The 18,500-nt window shown below is 35.5% G+C and overlaps 1 protein-coding gene across 3 annotated transcripts in view; it reads left to right on the forward strand.

The window, feature by feature from the left end:
- Positions 1-17,827, forward strand: part of LOC131162031 (uncharacterized) — an 82,274-nt gene extending 64,447 nt beyond the window's left edge. For all 3 annotated transcript variants that reach the window (XM_058118131.1, XM_058118130.1, XM_058118129.1), the window contains 2 exons: positions 15,590-15,778; positions 16,806-17,827. In XM_058118131.1, coding sequence (XP_057974114.1) covers positions 15,590-15,778; positions 16,806-17,267 — 651 coding nt within the window. In that variant the 3' untranslated portion in view covers positions 17,268-17,827. The remainder of the gene's footprint in view (positions 1-15,589; positions 15,779-16,805) is intronic.
- Positions 17,828-18,500: the final 673 nt, after the last annotated feature.

Below are 18,500 nucleotides of genomic sequence, written 5' to 3' on the forward strand. Positions count from 1 at the left end.
CAGGTCTAGTCTTCTGAAGTTGCTTAAAACATTGAATAATTAAGTCTAGAAATACGGTCAGAAGACTGAAGTGAAGTTCAGTCTTCTGAAGTGCTGGGTTCAGATGTCTGAACTTGAAGTTCAATCTTCTGAGGGTACATTGCCTCCTTAGAAAAAATAAAAAAATAAAAACCTGACAGCTTCGACCCCCGTTCAATATTTTGGTCATAACTTTTTCTATACTACTCCAAATTAGGTGTTCTTGGTGTCCAAAGAAAGGTAAGAGAAAATCCTACAATTTTCATGTTGAACACTTTTTAAAATAGGAAGTTTTTGATAGAGAAAAATGCTCATAAATGCGGATGTAGAAAAAATAACAGCATTTGGAAAATCATATTTTTGGTGCTTTTCATTCAAAAAATAATTTCAACCTTTTGAAATAATTTTTGACCTTATAAAAATATTTTCCAAGTATTTTAAAAAGTATCTAGGTCCAAGAAATTAACCTAAGAGCTTCTTGTATCCATATTGAAATCGAATGAAGTACTTACATAAAGACTTCTTAGATTTTTTACATTCTTAAACACTTAAGTCTTCATGCTTTGTCTTGGCTCTTTCTTCAAGCTTTAATATCAAGTTCACCCTCTCATAGTCGTCAAGCTTTAATATATCATCCATGCCTTTAAGTATTCTTTAAGCTTTATATGATCATGTTCCTTTGGAATATAAACTTCATTTGATCCTTGTGGGCACTTTGACCTTGCTTTCACATATGTGAGCCCTGAAATAACATCACTCAACCAAAAATGTTAAGTTCCACTTGTTTGTTAGCATCAAAACAAGATTTTAAGCCTTGTAAGGCCAACAAATACAACTCGGTATCAAAAGTTGGTTGGAAAGTTAATTTACTTATCACATACACTACTCGATATTGCTTTTGCTGTGAGTTTAGTAAGCCAGTTTATGCATTCACCCTACAAGAAACATCTTGAAGCAGTTTATCAGATTCTTAGATACTTGAAAAGTACACTAGGAAAGGGTTTACTCTTATAGAAGACCACACAGCGGAACATAGAGGCATGCATAGATACAAATTGAAGTAGGCTCAATTATTGATAGGAGATCCACGTCAAGATACTGTACTTATATTTGGGGTAATATGGTTATACATGGCAAAGCGAGAAACAGAATGTGGTTGCAAGGAGTAGTGCCGAGGCAGAATATAGGGCTATGGCTAATGGAGTTTGTGAGATGCTATGGCTGCAGAGAATTCTTGAAGAGCTACGGATGCCAGTGAACATGCCAATGAAGTTGTATTGTGACAACATAGCTGTCATAAGTATTGCTCAAAATCCAGTACAACAAGACTGCACGAAGCATGTATTGATTGACAGACACTTCATAAAAGAGAAGATTGATAGTGGAGCTATTTGCATGCCTTTTGTTCCTACTAAACAAATAGCCGATATCTTCACCAAAGAACTTTTCAGACCTAGTTTTGATTTCTTTGTAAGCAAGTTGGGCTTGATAGATATCTACGCTCCAACTTGAAAGGGGGGGGGGGGGGTCGGATTTCTAGGGAATAAATTAGGAAATTCTATTTTTAAAAATCTAAAATTACTATTTCAGTTTCTAGTAGTTTCAGTTTACTGTTTTCTAGCCTAGAGATCTGCTGATTTGATTTGCTGATTTTGTGGTGATTTGATTTGCTGATTTTGTGGCCTTCCTCTACTATTTATCTTGTAATTGTGTCTCTTGAAATTCAATAAGAATGGTTATTCTTCTTCTAAAAATTCCTTCAACCCTCAATGGCCAGATCTGGTTTTGCTTCTTTATGCCATCGCACCATCACCCCTTCCCCCCTCTTTTGCCTCTCTCCCTCATAGCACCACTACTAGATCTAGTTTTGCTCCGTAGATCTGGTGCTGCTCACCAGTTTCCCCTCTCCCCCTTTATTTGTTAAAGAGAAAAATACGTAAAATTTTGATTACTCTTAATTAAATATTTTAGTTAATTTCTAAAACTAATTTATTAATTAGACAAAATATTTAAATGTTAATTAAAATATTAATTAAAAATGTTAATTGAAATAAATATTATTTAAATTTTTAATTAGAAAAATATTTGTTAGATGACCACTTTACCTAAACGCTTAAGCTGTCAGGTTGTGGGCCAACAATGTATATCAAGCTTTAACACTCCCCCGCACGTGTAGCTTGACAGCATGTGGAGAAATACACACATGATAGATAACACCCATTATAGGGAATATAATAATTATTTTTAAACACCACATAATAAACATGGGCTACAAGACTAGAACCTAGGACCTCTTGGTAACCAGCTCTGATACCATGTTAAATTACCACTTTACCTAAAAGCTTAAGCTGTTAGATTGTGGGCCAACAATGTATATCAAACTTTAACAATACTAATAATTTAAATTTAAAATACTATTTTGGAAAAAAGATCATTTATTATTTTATTATGCATTATAACATATTATTTCTTAATACAATCACAAATATAAATTCAAATAGGACTTGTAATAAAGTGAATATCCAAACACTACTTACTTCACATGCACTTATAATTTGTACTTATTTTTAAAACGCAACCTAACACTACTTATGACTTTCTTCACTTTTTCAGCTTAACACTTATTTTCAGCACTTTTTAAATTCAACACTTTTCAAAAGAGCACTTTTGTATGAGTGGTCCAAACAATTCCAATTTAACACTTCTTTTTTGAAAAGCACTTCTCCATAAGTGGTTCAAATGATCCCTAAGTTAGTTGATGTTGACTAAAGAGGACTATTTGATTTTAGACTTTGGAATCTTTTATTGTACTTTTTTCTTTTGACATCGAACTTGTTGATGCTTTTGGGCCTTAACTTCGGCAATTTCATTTTTTTTGTAGTTTGAATCTTGAACTTTTGGGTGCTTGTGTTGAACTATGCTTGTTTTGCTTGGAAATTGGTGCTTGGTAGTCATGATTTCTATGCATTTATGTTTTGGTATTGAATATTTTGGTATTTGAAATTCTAGTATTATTGCTATTATGTTCATAAATCAATTACCTATCAAATCAAGCACTATACACACAATTTAAATAAATGTGCACCTCACCTCCATGAGGTGCGCACCTACGCCATGCGCCTCGGCTCCAACTACCCTTTGTGCCTTGCCTTTGACTACTATGCCTGTGGCTCAATGTCTTTAGTCTTATTCCTTGCTTCATCAAGAGTAAAACCCTGGTTTTAAATAAATGCGCGACTGTTACATAACAGTTTTTTGGGTTGCCGATACCGTTACATGCCGCGAAATCAGTGAGGAGAAAAATCACGGTCGTAGCGGCAGTTACGGACCGCGACCATTAAGTAAAGGCCGCTACGTAATTGCTACAGGACTGTTACACCAAAAGAATTATTTTATTTTTTACTTTTTCTTTTAACTTTTTCCCTCTCTTTCATAAATCATTCTCAATATACCATGTGGCGAGAGGGGGAAAAGATTATAATAAGGATGACAATGATACAACATTTACTATTTCTTTAAATACTCACAATAGATGCATTAATTAACAATTTGAAAATACTAGTTAGGAAAATATTTTATTTTGATAATATTAGTAATGTGATATTTATTTTCTATATTTTTCAACTTCAACCATCTTTCTTTTCTAGCTATTTTATATTTGTATTATTTGTATGTCTTATGTGTCTAATAGATTGATGGAGTGTATAATGTATTTTGTTCTATTAATTAATTTAGCCCACATAAGAATTTATCACAGATGAGAACAATGACAAGTATAAATGCACGCACACACATAATTTTTCTATCAATGGTGGTTTAAAACAAATGTAAACAAATGTAAATTTGTTGCCCTTACCAAAGAACTTAGTTACTCGAACTAAATGATCCAAAATACACTAAAACTCTTTCTAAGAAGGGCTAAAAGCTTAAAACATGCAAATACGCTAATATGCACAAGGTTGTGCATGCTTCAAAAAAATTCACAGCTGTTATACCCGCTTCCCGTTATGTAACATCCGCTACTCCCAATTCCCGTTAAACCCGTTACCGTTACGTTACGCTACCCGCAACCGCGATTTAAAACCATGAGTAAAACACTTTGCTTAACACTGGTTGTTGGTTTGTTTTGTTTATTTGCAATTGCATTATTCATTCTTCTAGGAGTGCACTCCCCATCTTGGGATTTGAGCCTCTTTGGTTGTGACATGTGCGTGACTTTTTCCACTTCAAAGGCCTTTTGGGAATTACCTCCAATGTCATAGAGATTCATGGTATGAAGAGCTCTCATAATTTTGAGAGTTAATCCATTATTAAAGCAAGAGAATTTGCCTTTTCTTTTTCAATACCACCACCACAAAAATGCTTATCAAACTTCATCACATATACTGATACTATACCCCGCTAAAGGGTGGTTAGTGGTCTCCATAAGCACCAGCTTTTAATTTTGTTGACCCCTCAAAATCTTACTTGATAAAAAACTGGTCAAAACGTAGTTAAATTGGTGACAACAGACAACTAGTAAAAAAATGAGAAGAATTTAATTGGTTTGCATATAATTTTTGCCAAAAGTGCTTCCTACATTAACAAATATTTTGTTCAAAATATACTTTAATATATATGTTGTATGTTTGTTTTTCTACTATAAATAATCTAGAAGGTTTGTTTATTCTCTTTTTCATAAATATATAGCATAATTCTAAATTAATTATCAATGTGGTTAGATGTCACTGGTTGAACCAGTTCATTTATGGACCAATATTCTGGCCGATTCACTAATTGGTATGGTCTTAAAACCAGTTGGCAGCTAGAAAATTAGGCCTTAAGACGTTATGGTTAGTGCTTGATGGTGGTCAGATGCAAGAAAACATTTTCTAGCAGTTTAGGGCTTTTATTAGGCAGTGGATGAAGTAGTGATTAAAATTGCAGCAATGAAGAAGAGAAGTTTAGCTGCTGTGTGCATTGTTGCATCAATAGTTACAGTGAGAAGGGTAAAACTTAGGAAATCCACTTGGAAATTTTGTTCTTGACATCACTTTTTCGATTTTAAGAGTAGCAAGGAAGTTTTTAATGGAAGTTAAATGTTAGCATTGAGGAAGTCCTTGTGTGGGCTTAATATACATGGATGAGCACCATATGACCCTAAAGCTTAAGTCATTAGGTTTTGAGCCCATCCATGTATATGAGCCACTCTTTCTTCACCCCTTGAGTGAAAATCACTCGGGTGCAAGCCCCTTTCTCTAGTAGTTGCTCAAGTGGATCTTACCCCCTCACCTTTGTTGAGTTGCAGTCCATATGGTTTTAAATCAATCTTATTTGGTAAGCCTTGACCTTGTTCATATTCATTTATTTGACCAAATGATCCTTATTGGCTTTAATCATGCACTTGGTTCTCCTATTATTAGCACGAGAGGACAATTAGCTCTTATAGTCACTTGCCCAAAGTTACAAACCAACGGCTTAGAGACCGCTTGTTAGCACTGAGGGAGTCTTTGTATGGGCTTAATACACACGGGTGAATACAAATTTGACCCAAAATTTTAAGTCAAATCTTGAGCTCATCCATGTATATAAGACACTCTTTCCTTCTTTTTTTCTGATGTGGGACAATTCGTAAGTTGATATTTCCAACATCTAGAAACCTTTAATAGACATAATAATGCAGGATTTTCTGATGTACATTCATCTCTATTTTAATGCAATTTTTTGTTTTATGAAAAAAAAAATTATAATGCAGGATTTATAGTTAAAATACTATAGATAAAATATGTTAGTTGAAGATTTGTGGTGTATAGGGTACAATAGCTATAATATAAAAATTATATTAAAAACATTCAATTGATATAAATGAAATTTATAAATTAGATAAACATTAGTTATTACACAACTAGGAAAAGGTCGAACAAAATGTTGTAGCTAATATCTTAGTTCAATTTGCCATAAAATTTTAGGAGTTTGAACCTATCATTCATATCAATATTTTTTTTTTGGATAGAGAAAGAAATGTATTAAGAAAGAAGGATTTACAGAGAGGATGAGGATTTCTTAAAAAAATGAAAATGAAAAGAAGAAAACTAGAAGAAACTCAAGACATGTCAAAAGAGCCAACCAATTGCATTGAATGTGGGAAAAAAAGGTTGTATTGCTAGAACACCTTTTAGTGAGTGCCCAAATAACGGCAAAAATTGAATAGTACCACAAATTCTTTAGGCTTTTTCATCTTTCAAAACCTCTAAAATCAACCATTAGTAAAGCCTCCAAAGAATAAGGCCTCACCCTACATTCTCCAAATCTACCAAAAAATTTGTTCCATAAATGACACGGAACAGGGCAAAAATAAATGAGCATGATCCTCCTTATATTGTGAGTTGTGACACAAAGCCCACATATCTGGATATAGTCATGTATGGTCTTTGAATCATTGCTGCTACTTTTGTTAAGAATGGCAATCTGCACAGAATATTTTACTTTGGAAGGAACTTTAGTTCTCCACCATCTATTAGCAAGAGGAAAGGAATGAAAAGACTTGTTCAGATGAGACTAAAATGAATAATTGAATTATCCAAACACAATGTCCTGACACTAATTGAATTATCCAAACACAATGTCCTAACACCTGCACTATGAGAACAATGAAAAGATTCAAGCTATCTTAGAAGGGAAGAAAGTTCCCTGACCTCCTATCAATAAGATTGTGACAAATTGAAAATCCCTAGGAACCTCAGAGCCATTCAATACGAGAAAAGAAGAAATAGGAGCATCAGAACACAAAGAGAGCTGAAAAATGGAAGGAAAAGCAATAGAAAGGAAACATCTGAAGCCAAATATCCTTTCAAAACCCGAACCCATACCTGTCTTCCACTTTAATACTTGATACAAGGGAAAAAGAAAGAGATTGGTTGTGAAGGGGGTTTGCTGTTAGATGAGATTTGGGAACAACATGGATATGTTTTTGATTCCTATGATGATCTCAAGGATCTATCATATGTTCAGACAGCCACGTTGGAAGGATTGGGGGGGGGGGGGGGGAGTGAGGTTTATATTTTTGGAAATAATGGGTTGGATAATAACATGCAGTGCAATTGTGGGTTTTACCTACAGCAGTTGAGGTGATTTCTAGGAAGGATTTAAAAGGACAAGAGATAATGGATAAATTGGATTTAAAATTGTGTGATGCAGCAATGCTGGAGGAACAGAAGTGCGCTTTGTTGGGGGTAAGTACAAAGAGAACAAGGGTCAGAGGGAGCTAGCAAACTTAAAGTGCTCAGTGAATTACGATGGAAATAGATTGAAAAGGGGTTTCCTTTAATTGTTCTTATTGTTCATTGTTTATTTTTGTTTTATTTTTTTGCTTTTTTATTCCTTTTTTGTTTTTGCTGTTTGTATTTTTTTAGGTTCCTGTCCCCTTAGCTTGTAACTTCTCTCTCTTTATCTAGTATAATTTATTTTATTATAAAAAAAAAAAAGATAATAGAAGAAGGTGTATTAGATAGAGAAAGAGAAATTACAATGAAAGAGGACAAGAAGTCCAGCCCATAAAAATGAAAAAAAAAGGGAAAAAAATAAAATAAAATAAAATAAAAAAATTTAAAATTAAACAAGGAAACCCTCTCTTCAATCCTTTTCCTTCATAACCCAGGATCACAAAACTTTAAATCCAATTTAACCATAAGATCTTGAACTTCTAGATCCTTCCTTGAAATCTCCTCCATTGGTGTTGGTAAAATACCATCCTTGCACTGCAGCTCATTAACCAAATCATCATTTTCAAATACAGAGATCCCCTCCAATCCTTCCATAGGGGATGGATGTACATATGATAAATCCCCTAAAACGTCACTGGAGTCATAAACATATCCACATTGTTCCCAAATTTCATCCAACAGTAAACCCCCACCACAATCAAACTCACCGAGTCCATCACTTTTATTATCTGATAAATCCCCCCATTTCATTACCTACTTTCCTTTGCTAACCCTATCACAAGGAATTCCTGTCTTTTTCTTAGCATTTATGTCTTCCACAATACCTAACTCTCGTTCTAAATTCCTCTTTAAAATCTTTGGCACAACCTCACTAGAATTTTATCATCGAACAATTTTTTCATTTCCGCAATTATCTGTGCAATCTTCCAATGAATATAAACCTTGAGACCCTTAGATTCCTTTGCCTAATGTCCAAGGCATTAGATAACCTACCCAAAGCACCATCACCTTTATAAACATTTGCTGCTACATCCTTCTGCTCCTTCTGCAAAACCAGAATCTTCAACCACTTTAACATGCTCAGTTATTTCCTTAATGTCGTCAAGAAACTTTTCCGAAATTGAGCTGCTGGTTTCCTGTAATTGCTCCACGATATGATCTGTCCCACTTGAATCTTGTGGAACTGGAGAGAGATTTTGACCTTCATTTGCAGATGGGTGACAATCCTTCTTCCCTATATTCTCCACCTGCGTATTAGGGCTTGAAAGTTGGGCATCTTGGGCTTGCCCATTTTGATTGGCTCAATCCTCCTTTCCCTTAGGCTATCCAAAATAGGGCCTTGAAAATCTTGGGCCTGCCCCAATCGTCCTTTCCCTTAGACTGGGCCATCCAAAACAGTGCCCTGCAAATTATGGGCCTGTTTGATTAGTAAGACCATCTTATATCAAATTAGGCCCCTCCATTTGCCATTAACTTGCCCAGGTCCAATACAATAACCAATTGGCCCAGCCCAGATTTTTTATCTTCCTCTTCCCCTACTGCAACGCTAGCTGCCTCAACTGTAGCTGCACCATCATCCAAAACGCTAGCTGCCATTGCAGTATCAGCATGGCCGACTGCCTGGGCAACAGGAACATGAGCATTTTGCTGGAAATCTTCTATCATCAGCTTCTCTGCAATCCTCGACTTGAGCTCAGCCCCACATTGAATGCACATATCATCTATCCCATTTGCAGCATCCTGCTTTCCTTCTTTGAACTTGCTTTCACAACCCTCTCCTCCACCTTCCTTTTCTTTCATCACCACTCCACAATCTGGGCTCTCAAGGCCTACCCACACCTGCACCATGCTATTGAAACCCAAACTCTCTGGCTGATATGCAGAACTTGCTCGTGAAGTTGCCCCAACCAAACATTTTCCTCGCCCAGGGATAAACACGGAGAACATCTTACCTTCCAACCCAACTCGAACTCCAAAAATTTCCCCACCCTAGTCCACTTAATTGACATCCAAAACAGCATATTCCCCATTTGGACCTTGCAAGAACCCTAAACCAACTAAACAAAATCTGAAAGACTATTGGCAAACCAGATAACTGCCTTTTTGGAAGTTTAATTCTTCTATTCCTAGCAGGATTATTTTTTAGCTTGAACAGAAATTGAATACCTCTCACCTTGTTCATCTCAAATTGAAGGTCTTCCCTTTGATCTGAATCGTGAATTTTGACACCACTTGCAGAGAGGTGAAGTTGTTTGAATTTACCCATGAGATGAATTTCCATGGGCTTAGATGCAAAATATTAGCACACCACCCATTCTTCCCTGTATCAAATTTACTTCTAATAACCCTATGCTACTGTGAAACAGTTTATAAAGAGAACTACTGTAGCATTCCCCCACCAAAGAAATGTTTTTGGACTTCAAATTATAGAGACCCAAGCCACCCACCTCCCTAGACCTAGCAAGTAGCAACTAACTCCCAGCTTGCAAGATGATCCCTTTTCTCACCCACGCCTGATCGAAGAAAATGTCACATAATCCTCTCATGCTTATGAGCCACCCATGTTGGGCTCTTAAATAAGGAAAGAAGATAGAAAATGTTGCATAATCCTCTCAAGCTTATAAGCCACCCATGCTGGGGTCCTAAATAGGGAAAGAAGACGCGAAGGAATGGAATGATGGCACATCTAAATTGAAGTAATGTGACCCCTCAAAAAAGAGCCCACCCATCCACTTATCTATACATTTAGAAACCTTAGTGATCACTGGATCCCAAAGCTGCATTGATTGAGGATTCTCACCTAAAAGTCTTGTTTAGGGCATTGCCGTCAGTAAGGATGGAATTTTATTGTCTCACATATATTATGATTGTTCTCTTGTTTGATGATAGTAGCTATTTTGCAATATTCTACTATTTTGCGGGTCATTGAGTTAGATTCAGGGCTTAAGATTAATATAGGAAAGTGTGGTTTAGCTTCTATAAATTTGAGTACAAGGCCCTAAAAGATGTCCCACATAAGACAAAAGCAACTTTAATGGAGGAATAACACATTAATGCCTCTACACGAAGGCAAAGAAGATATTCAAAATTGTAGTAACTATCACAAAACAAAACTTGTGAGTCATACAATGGAACTATGGAAAGAGTAATTGAACACAGAATAAGGTTAGAAACAAGGGTATCAAAGAATCAATTTGGGTTTAGTCCTGAAAGGTTGATTGCAGTAGCTATTTATCTTTTAAGAAGTTTAATGGAAAAGTTTAGGAAAAAGAAGATGACTTGCACATGGTCTTTATTGATATAGAGCCTATGATAGGGTGCCTAGGGAGGTTCTATGGTGGGTTTAGAAAGGAAGGGAGTATGTAATAGGTATGCTAATGTCATTAAGGCTATGCATGATAAAGCAGTTAGCCAACTTTAGGACTGCATGTGGAGAGCCAATGAATTTTCCAACCACAATAGGTGCACATCAAGGATCCGCTTTTAGCCCTGTCCCGTTTAGTGATTGATGAATTCACTAGATAGATTTAAAACGAGATACCATGGTGCATGTTTGTAAATGATATTGTTTTGATTGACGAAAGTAATAGAGTAGAATCTAAGTTAAAATTATGGTGAGAAGCTTTAGAGTCTAGGGTTTTGAAGATAAGTTGAAATAAGACAACATATGAAATGTAATTTTGGCAATGGTAGGAGGAATATTGGAGAAAAGATCAAAATTGATGGTCAAGAAATTATTAGCACTAGTAGGTTTTGATACTTGGATCTATTATACAAACGGAAGGAGAAATTGAAAAGGATGTAGTACATAGAGTTAAAGCAGGTTGCCTTAAATGGATGAGTGCTTTGGTAGTGTTGTATAATCGTACAATACCCTTAAAATTATAAGGAAAGTTCTATAGTACAGCTATAGAGTAGCCATGCTTAATGGATCAAAATGTCGGTAACTATGATACAACACATCCAAAAGTAAAAGTTGCAGAAATGCTAATGTCAAGGTGGATGAGCGGTAGAACATTAAAGGATAAATTAAAGAATGAAAATATTCATAATAAGTTAGGTCCAGCACCTGTTGAAGATAATTGAGGGGCTGCTTAGATGGTTTGGGCATTTGAAACATAGACTAAATAGTGCACCAGTAAGGGGAATCAGATGGAATGAGATAGTGGGGAGGGATCTAATAGCTCTTAAAGATGCTCAATCATGTGAATTGGCAGAAAAGGATTCATGTAGCGACCCCACTACTTAAGGCTTGGTTTCTTCTTCTTGTTGTAATTTCAGTGGTTGGAGGTATATTGGAGAAAATATTGAACTCAATGGTCAAGAAAATTTTTTAACACTACTAGTTTTTGATATTTTGGATCTATTATGCCAGCTAAGGACAGATTGAAGAAGATGCTATATATAGAGTTAAAAGGAATATTTTATAGAATGACTATAATATCTACTATGCTATAAAATCAAAATGTTAGACAACTAAGAAACTAACATATCCAGAAAGTAAAAGTTGCCAAATTTTGAATGCTAAAGTGGGTGAATGGTATGACATTGAAAGATAATTCAAGGAATGAACATAGTTGTGGTAGGTTAGGCATAGCACCTGTATTGGGTGATTTTAGAGTTACCCAACTTGAGTTATGAGTACAAGTGATTTTTTTCTTTTTTGGAAAAAAAATAATAATAAAGGACTTAAACCATGGTCTAAGTAATTTAATTATTTTTTATTTATTTATATCTATTTATTATATTTTTAAGGTAAGATAAGGGAGGGACAACTTAGCACGCATTTGGAATGCCTTAAAGAATGTGTACCTATTATGAAAAGTACTTAAATTAAGCACTTGTGTCAATTAGATGGCTTGGACACTTGCAATATAGTGAGGAAGAGCGAGCTATTTACTAGTTGTGGTAATAAAAAGGGTAGCGGTAGACCTAAAATAACTTCGAATGAGATAGTAATGATTTAATAGCGCTAAATTGTTGGAAGAAATTCCCTGCGATTGTGTAAATTAGTGGAAAATGATTCATGTAGCCAATCCCACCTAGTGGGACATGAGGTTTGGTTTGTTGTTGTATTCTTAATAGAGTTAACACCAACAATCAGTTGCAGAATAGGTGACATTCAAAGGCACTTCTCTTGTTATCTGTTCTCTGTCTTGATAGTTCTGAAACAGTGGTTCTTCCTCCATTGCCGTTTGCTTGGAACACATGGAATAAGCATTTTGGTCTTTTGGGAGAAAATCGGGTTTGTCTGGAGTTGGTAGAGCATTTGCTAGTCATGACATATTCTGGTTTTGGTAAAAGGAAGGATGCATATGCTTTGTGGACTTGTGTGGTTTTCAAAGTTCTGTGAGGTTTATAGCTCGAACAAAATTCTTGCATATATTATCCGTAAAAAGTGAACTTATCTTTGTTATGGGAGAAAATTCATTAGTTTATGCTTCTGCTGGTTGTTTTAAAGGAGTGCAATTTTCTGATATCCAGCGAGATTGATTGGCTTTGTTAGTTTCATTTTTGCATTTTGATTTTTTGTTTATTATTTTTTTCCTTTCTTTTCTTGAAGAGTATTCTTGTTCTCCCCTTGTATAGTCTCCCTGTTTAATGAATTCATCTTCTTTCACTACCCAAAAAAAGGGCGTAAAATCACATACTGAGGTCCATGTAACCTTACCATGTACCTACAAGCATACTTTCAACTGTAGTTAGCGTTTTCTCTAATTTCTCAGAAATCTGCCCAATTTCTTGCAGCAAACAGTCTGTCTTGTAGAAAGACTCTAAAAGATAGCAGTAATCTGAGACTGATCATGTCAGGATCTGCAAGCCTGTAACTGATGCTAACAGGATTGATTTCTTTCGGTGCTCTGAAAATCTTACAGCAGATCCTTATTTTGATCATAATCAAGGCCTCTTCAGTATTCCTCAAAATCTTGTGGGAAAGCCTCAATTTCTCACAATCAGATACAGGTTATCTTCAGTATTACTTGTTGCAGTCCAAAATCTTTCGAGGTGGCAGCCAATCTGTCTTCTGCAATAACTTGGTTGGGCTATTGGAACTTACAACATGATTGGGATTGTGATGATGGGTAAGGATTGTGATGGGGAAAATAGGCTTTGGGAATGATTGAATGCCTGTGATAATGAGAATTTGTAATAGTCAAAAGGATTTCAGGCTAGGTGAAGGGCTTTGATGATTGGTTGTTGACATATCAATGGTGGTTCTTACAGCAAGGAGTTCTAGTGAAGGTTCTGATGAAGAAAGAGTCCTATGAGTTCTTTCTAGCGATGAAACTTCTTATAATGTGCAACTTCGAAGCAGCTGTAGCGCAGTAGTCTTCCCTGTTTTTTCCTCTGGGAACTTGTCTGAGGTTCATAAGTGGTAGAAAAAAAATTTTCCTGCCATTTCCTGCTTGCCTCATGTTCTTTGAGTAGCAACAGTCTTTCTGCAGATTTAGGTGATTTGCTCAAGGGAAAAGGATTAGTGCTTTGGTGTCTGGGATGTGGCTGAAAGACTGGGACCGTAATGATGGTGGCAACAGGACTTTGTGGCTGGAACAGAGTGGGCTTCGAAACCAATAAATGTAGGACATAAAAGACAGGAGAAGCAGAGGAAGAAGAGATTGTGAGACAGAGAAGGAAGGGAGAAGAAAGAAACTGCGAGACAGAGAGAGAAAATTGACCACGCAGGAGGAGAGAGTGATTTTCGTGGGAGTAAACATGAGACTGAAATCAATTAATGATCAAAATTCAATAATCCTCTGCATCATAAGCGTATATTTATGGGCAGCCGAGAAACTCAAATGATAAAATAATTAAAAATTTCAAAAATAACTCTAAAGTAATAAAAAATATATATAAAACAATCCCAAGTACTTAAATATAAAAACATAACCTCAAAGTAACTAAAATATCCAAGATAAAGCTAAATTAACTAAGTTTTCTAGAGTACCATTTCCTAAACAAAGAAAAATACCTAATTTCTAAATTTTTGAGTAGAATAATTGCCTTTTGTTATCCCTTGGCGGCACTCCATCACTTAATCTATTGGGCTGTGAACCTTTTGGGCCAACAATTTCATCAAGCCTTAATTGATTTAATCAAAACTCTCATTCAAATTGTAGTGAGAACTTATGGTTCATATTTCTATCAAGTCTCTGGAACTCTATAGATTATAGCCATATAATTTTATTTCGTTGAATGTGTAATGTCGTAGTTGATTAATGAATATAAAAAAAAAATGTTTCATCGATGCCCACATATGTTTGATAGTTTGATTTGATCAAGACATCATGTGACCATCTTATAATCCTTAAAAACTCAATTAGCTTTTTTTTTCTTCTTGAATTTCAAGGATCATGATTAGATGGATTAATTACATGTGATATGTTCTTTCTTGCAAAAGATTGGAAATCTAAGGTTTAGTCATCAATTTGATTGCATGGTCTTTTGCGAATGATTTGGTTTCTTCAATTTCTCTTAATTTACTACGAAATCTGATTCTTGAGTTTTATCCAAAGTTGTTTTCTTTAACAGAATTAACACCTACACTCTGCTGTGGTTAGAATATCCAACAAATTGCGTCTCATGATATTTTTTTGTTGTTTCTTCGTATTGGTGAATAGCATCGTCATTTTTCTTGCATTGTTTTTTAAAACATCTGAAATAGGCTTTTTGGTTTGCTTGAAAAGTTGCACATTTGCCTTGATCTTTTAATTGTTCTTTTGCTTATTTCCTTTAGAGGTGTTTGGAGGGATTAGGATGCAAAGAGGCTGTGGGCAGTGATTCGTTATATTTGGTTGGAGGGGAATACCTAGGTCTTCAGGTTTCACATTTGCCTTCGTCTTTACTTTGCAAGAAGATTGTTTTTCTTGCTTCCTTGTGGGCTTACACTTTTTGAGCCTTAGAGGGAGTCTGCTTCACTGAGTGCCACAGGGAAACTTTTATGAACTGATGATTGTATTTACTTTTTCTTATTTTCTTGTTAGTTTTTTTTTTTTAAAGAACTATTTCAGGATGTTATTTTATTTTCTCTCTCTCTCTCTCCACCCTGGGTGCGCACATATTTATTGCTCTTTTTATTTTGTAAAATTCTTCTTTTATTAAAAAAAATGTTGAAGATAATGATATATTAGGCATGTAGTTTTGCCATAGCAGTAATTGTAAGCATATGCACTCTTAACATATGTTACCCTGATGTGTTTCTTTGTTGACTATGGGACTTTATTACATTCAAGTATGTTAGCATGTAGTAGTTTATTGCTTTTTTGTAGGGATGTGTATCATGAGAGTTTATTGCATTCTTGGTGTTCAAGTTTTTTCTTGATAAAGGAATTCAGTGAATCTTAACTGACATTTTTACCTTATCATCTTAGGCAGCAGAAGAGTGTAGCTCAGTGCTTGAGCTTGACCACAAGCACACTGGAGCATTAATGCTGCGAGCTCAAACACTAGTTACCCTCAAAGAATACCAGTCGGCACTCTTTGATGTCAGCAGGCTCTTGGAGTTGAATCCATCTTCAGAAGTCTATCAAAACCTTCAAGCTCGTTTGAAGACACAATTGGTATTCACTCTATATTCTTTCTAATTATATGCATATATTTTTCTTGTAATGTTGCTAATTGTTGGGGCTATCTAGCATCCAAAATCAGTGTTAAGACTGCATTTGGAAGTGATATATGTGGCTCTGTGGCTGGTGTTGGGTGGATTTGACTGGAGTGGAAATGCTCATCACCTAAAATGGGTAGCCCAGTGTACAGGGCTTCCACCAATGTGGTATCTTAGGTGGGTGATTTAATGTAGGTTGCCCTGTTCAAAAACTTGGTTTACCCTCCTTTGTTAGTCACCTGCTATTCTTAATTTAGGATGATGTACTACACATTTAGGATGATTCTTCTGTAGTGCTATACACTTTTTTATTTGAATGAATATGATAATCTAATGATCTGGCTGTCTGATTTTGAGTGACTTCTTGATATTTTGTGGGAAATCTTGTGTGAGACATCTGAAATGGTAGCTTCTAGCCAATCCCATTATCATTATGCTTAGCTATCAAATCTGCAGGTTTTACGTAATTGAATTGGGTGTCTTGAAGTTTAGTCTAACGATGTCTTCGGCCAAGAAATTATCTACCTGATTAGATACATATCACAAGCACAAGGGTATAGCTCAGTTATGTTGAGCACCTTGTTAAAATGTGTGCCAATGTTTTCCAGCAGAGCCTGCCCGTCATAAAATCAAAATAATTTATCTTATTGGAATCAATGCCTTACTCCACAACTTTGAGGGAATAAGAGAACAATAGCCTGACAAATGGCTCATGATTTGGCTGTTCATTTAGGAATAAAATAGAACCCATTATTGCTTTGGGATATTGATAAGTTGAATGGCACAACCTTTTATTGGAATCTGTGTTGGCAAAACAGCATTTTTCAAAAGGAATAATAATTATGTAGTTTTTTCATGATGTAAAAATATGAGTAAAAATTACTAGGATTCAAATTCCTGAAAATGAAATCTTTATGTTTTAGTACCTATTCTCTCAACTTTCACTAAGATATTTCTATTTTTTATTTTTCGTTTAAGGAAAGTCACTAGCCCCAATACCAGAGTGCTTAGTCGAAGAAGAAGAAGAAGAAGAAGAAGAAGAGGACAAAGATGGAGCAGAGTGTATAAGAGGTGAGGGAGCACAACTATGTGGAAAAGAGGCAGGTGAACAATTATATGGTGGTGATGATGAAAAAGAAGGGGAAGAAGCCGTACAAGCAGTTATGGGAAGGGAGCAGAAATCTGAGCTTCAGAGGACAACAACCAGTGCTGATGCTGCTACCCCTCAAACAGAGGAAATCAAGGAATTTACCGAACAACGATCCAAAGGATGGCAGGCAATACCAAAACCAAAAGGACACTCACATCTGGATTATTCACGCTGGGACAGAGTTGATGATTCTAGTGAAGAAGAAGAAGAAGAAGATGATGATGATGATGATGATGATTCTCAGCTCCAATATCGGTTCCGTGTGAGAAAAGTTGGTGTGAAGCCAGTGAAATGAAAGATGTCATGCAGTGTGCAGTATCAAAAATGGTTTTTATGGTCCCCAAAAAAGGTGACTAGCAGTCGCTATGATTAATGATCCATTAAGTGAAGTCATATTCTAATAGAGGAAGGAAGTGATTATGATTTCTAGTCGTGGCTTTCAAAAAGCTTGGGGGATTTGCTGCCAAAGCTGCCATTTAAATTCACAAGATTGGCTAGGACTTGTTTCTGGGCTGTGCTTCCATTGGGCTGTAAATGAAGTGAGCAGATTTTTCAGAACATGCAAACAGAGCCTACCCGGAGAGACTGAAAATCACACTTGATCCTTAATTAATCAATCTTTATTTTTATTATTTTTTATGGGGTTCCCAATCAATCTCTACTTTCTGTTGTTTCTATCATTTCTGGAGATAAAAGAGAAATGTTCTTGTCGTTGTAAATTTTATATTCTTAGGGGGGCATTTGGTTCATGGAATGCGAGTATAAGTAATGTGCTATTCTGGTAAAATAAGAAAATATCCATGTTTGGTTCACAACATTAATATAATATTCCAACCATCTAAAATTACCCGTTTATATGATTTGGGCATATTTATATGTGGTATTATAATTTTCCAAAAGTGGGACAATCCATCAAAGGGACGGAAAAGACTAAAGTACCCTCATCCTCTTATGAAAATTCAATATTCTGCTCAATTATCCTAACCCACCCTCAAAATTCTACCTGCTATGCTCATTTCATCAGAAGGCAAATGGTGCTGTGGTGAGTTTCTCCCTTCCTCTCATCTCTTGCAATCTTCATCCAAATCTCTAGGGTTTTGATTTTTGAGTATTTGTTTCGCAGGTGATTTCAAAAACAAGAAGTTTGAGCTTCTCTTGCCAGAATGTGTTATTGGAGCTTCTATCGATTTGTCAGTTTGTTTTGATTCAAGATCTTGGGCATCTTAATCTCACATTGAGCATATGTTCATCCTGAAGCAAGCTGGATTTGTGTCCTTTTTTACTATTTTTTAATCTGATTAGTGCTTTGGCTTCGATTAGATCCATAATCTGCTGCTGGAAAACACCAAGAAAGGTAGGTTGAGCTTTGGCTTCAATTAAATCTATACTCTGCCTTATTTTGTGTTGATTGATTGAAGTAGGTTGAATTTTTTTTTTTTTTTTTCGGTTTTGCTTTGATTTTATGTTTGTTTTTTTTGTTTTTTTCAGTATTATTATTATTATTATTATTTTTTTTTTTTTGCATTTT

Source organism: Malania oleifera, chromosome 8 (assembly GCF_029873635.1).
Source record: "Malania oleifera isolate guangnan ecotype guangnan chromosome 8, ASM2987363v1, whole genome shotgun sequence".
In the NCBI taxonomy this organism is placed as follows: Eukaryota; Viridiplantae; Streptophyta; class Magnoliopsida; order Santalales; family Ximeniaceae; genus Malania; species Malania oleifera.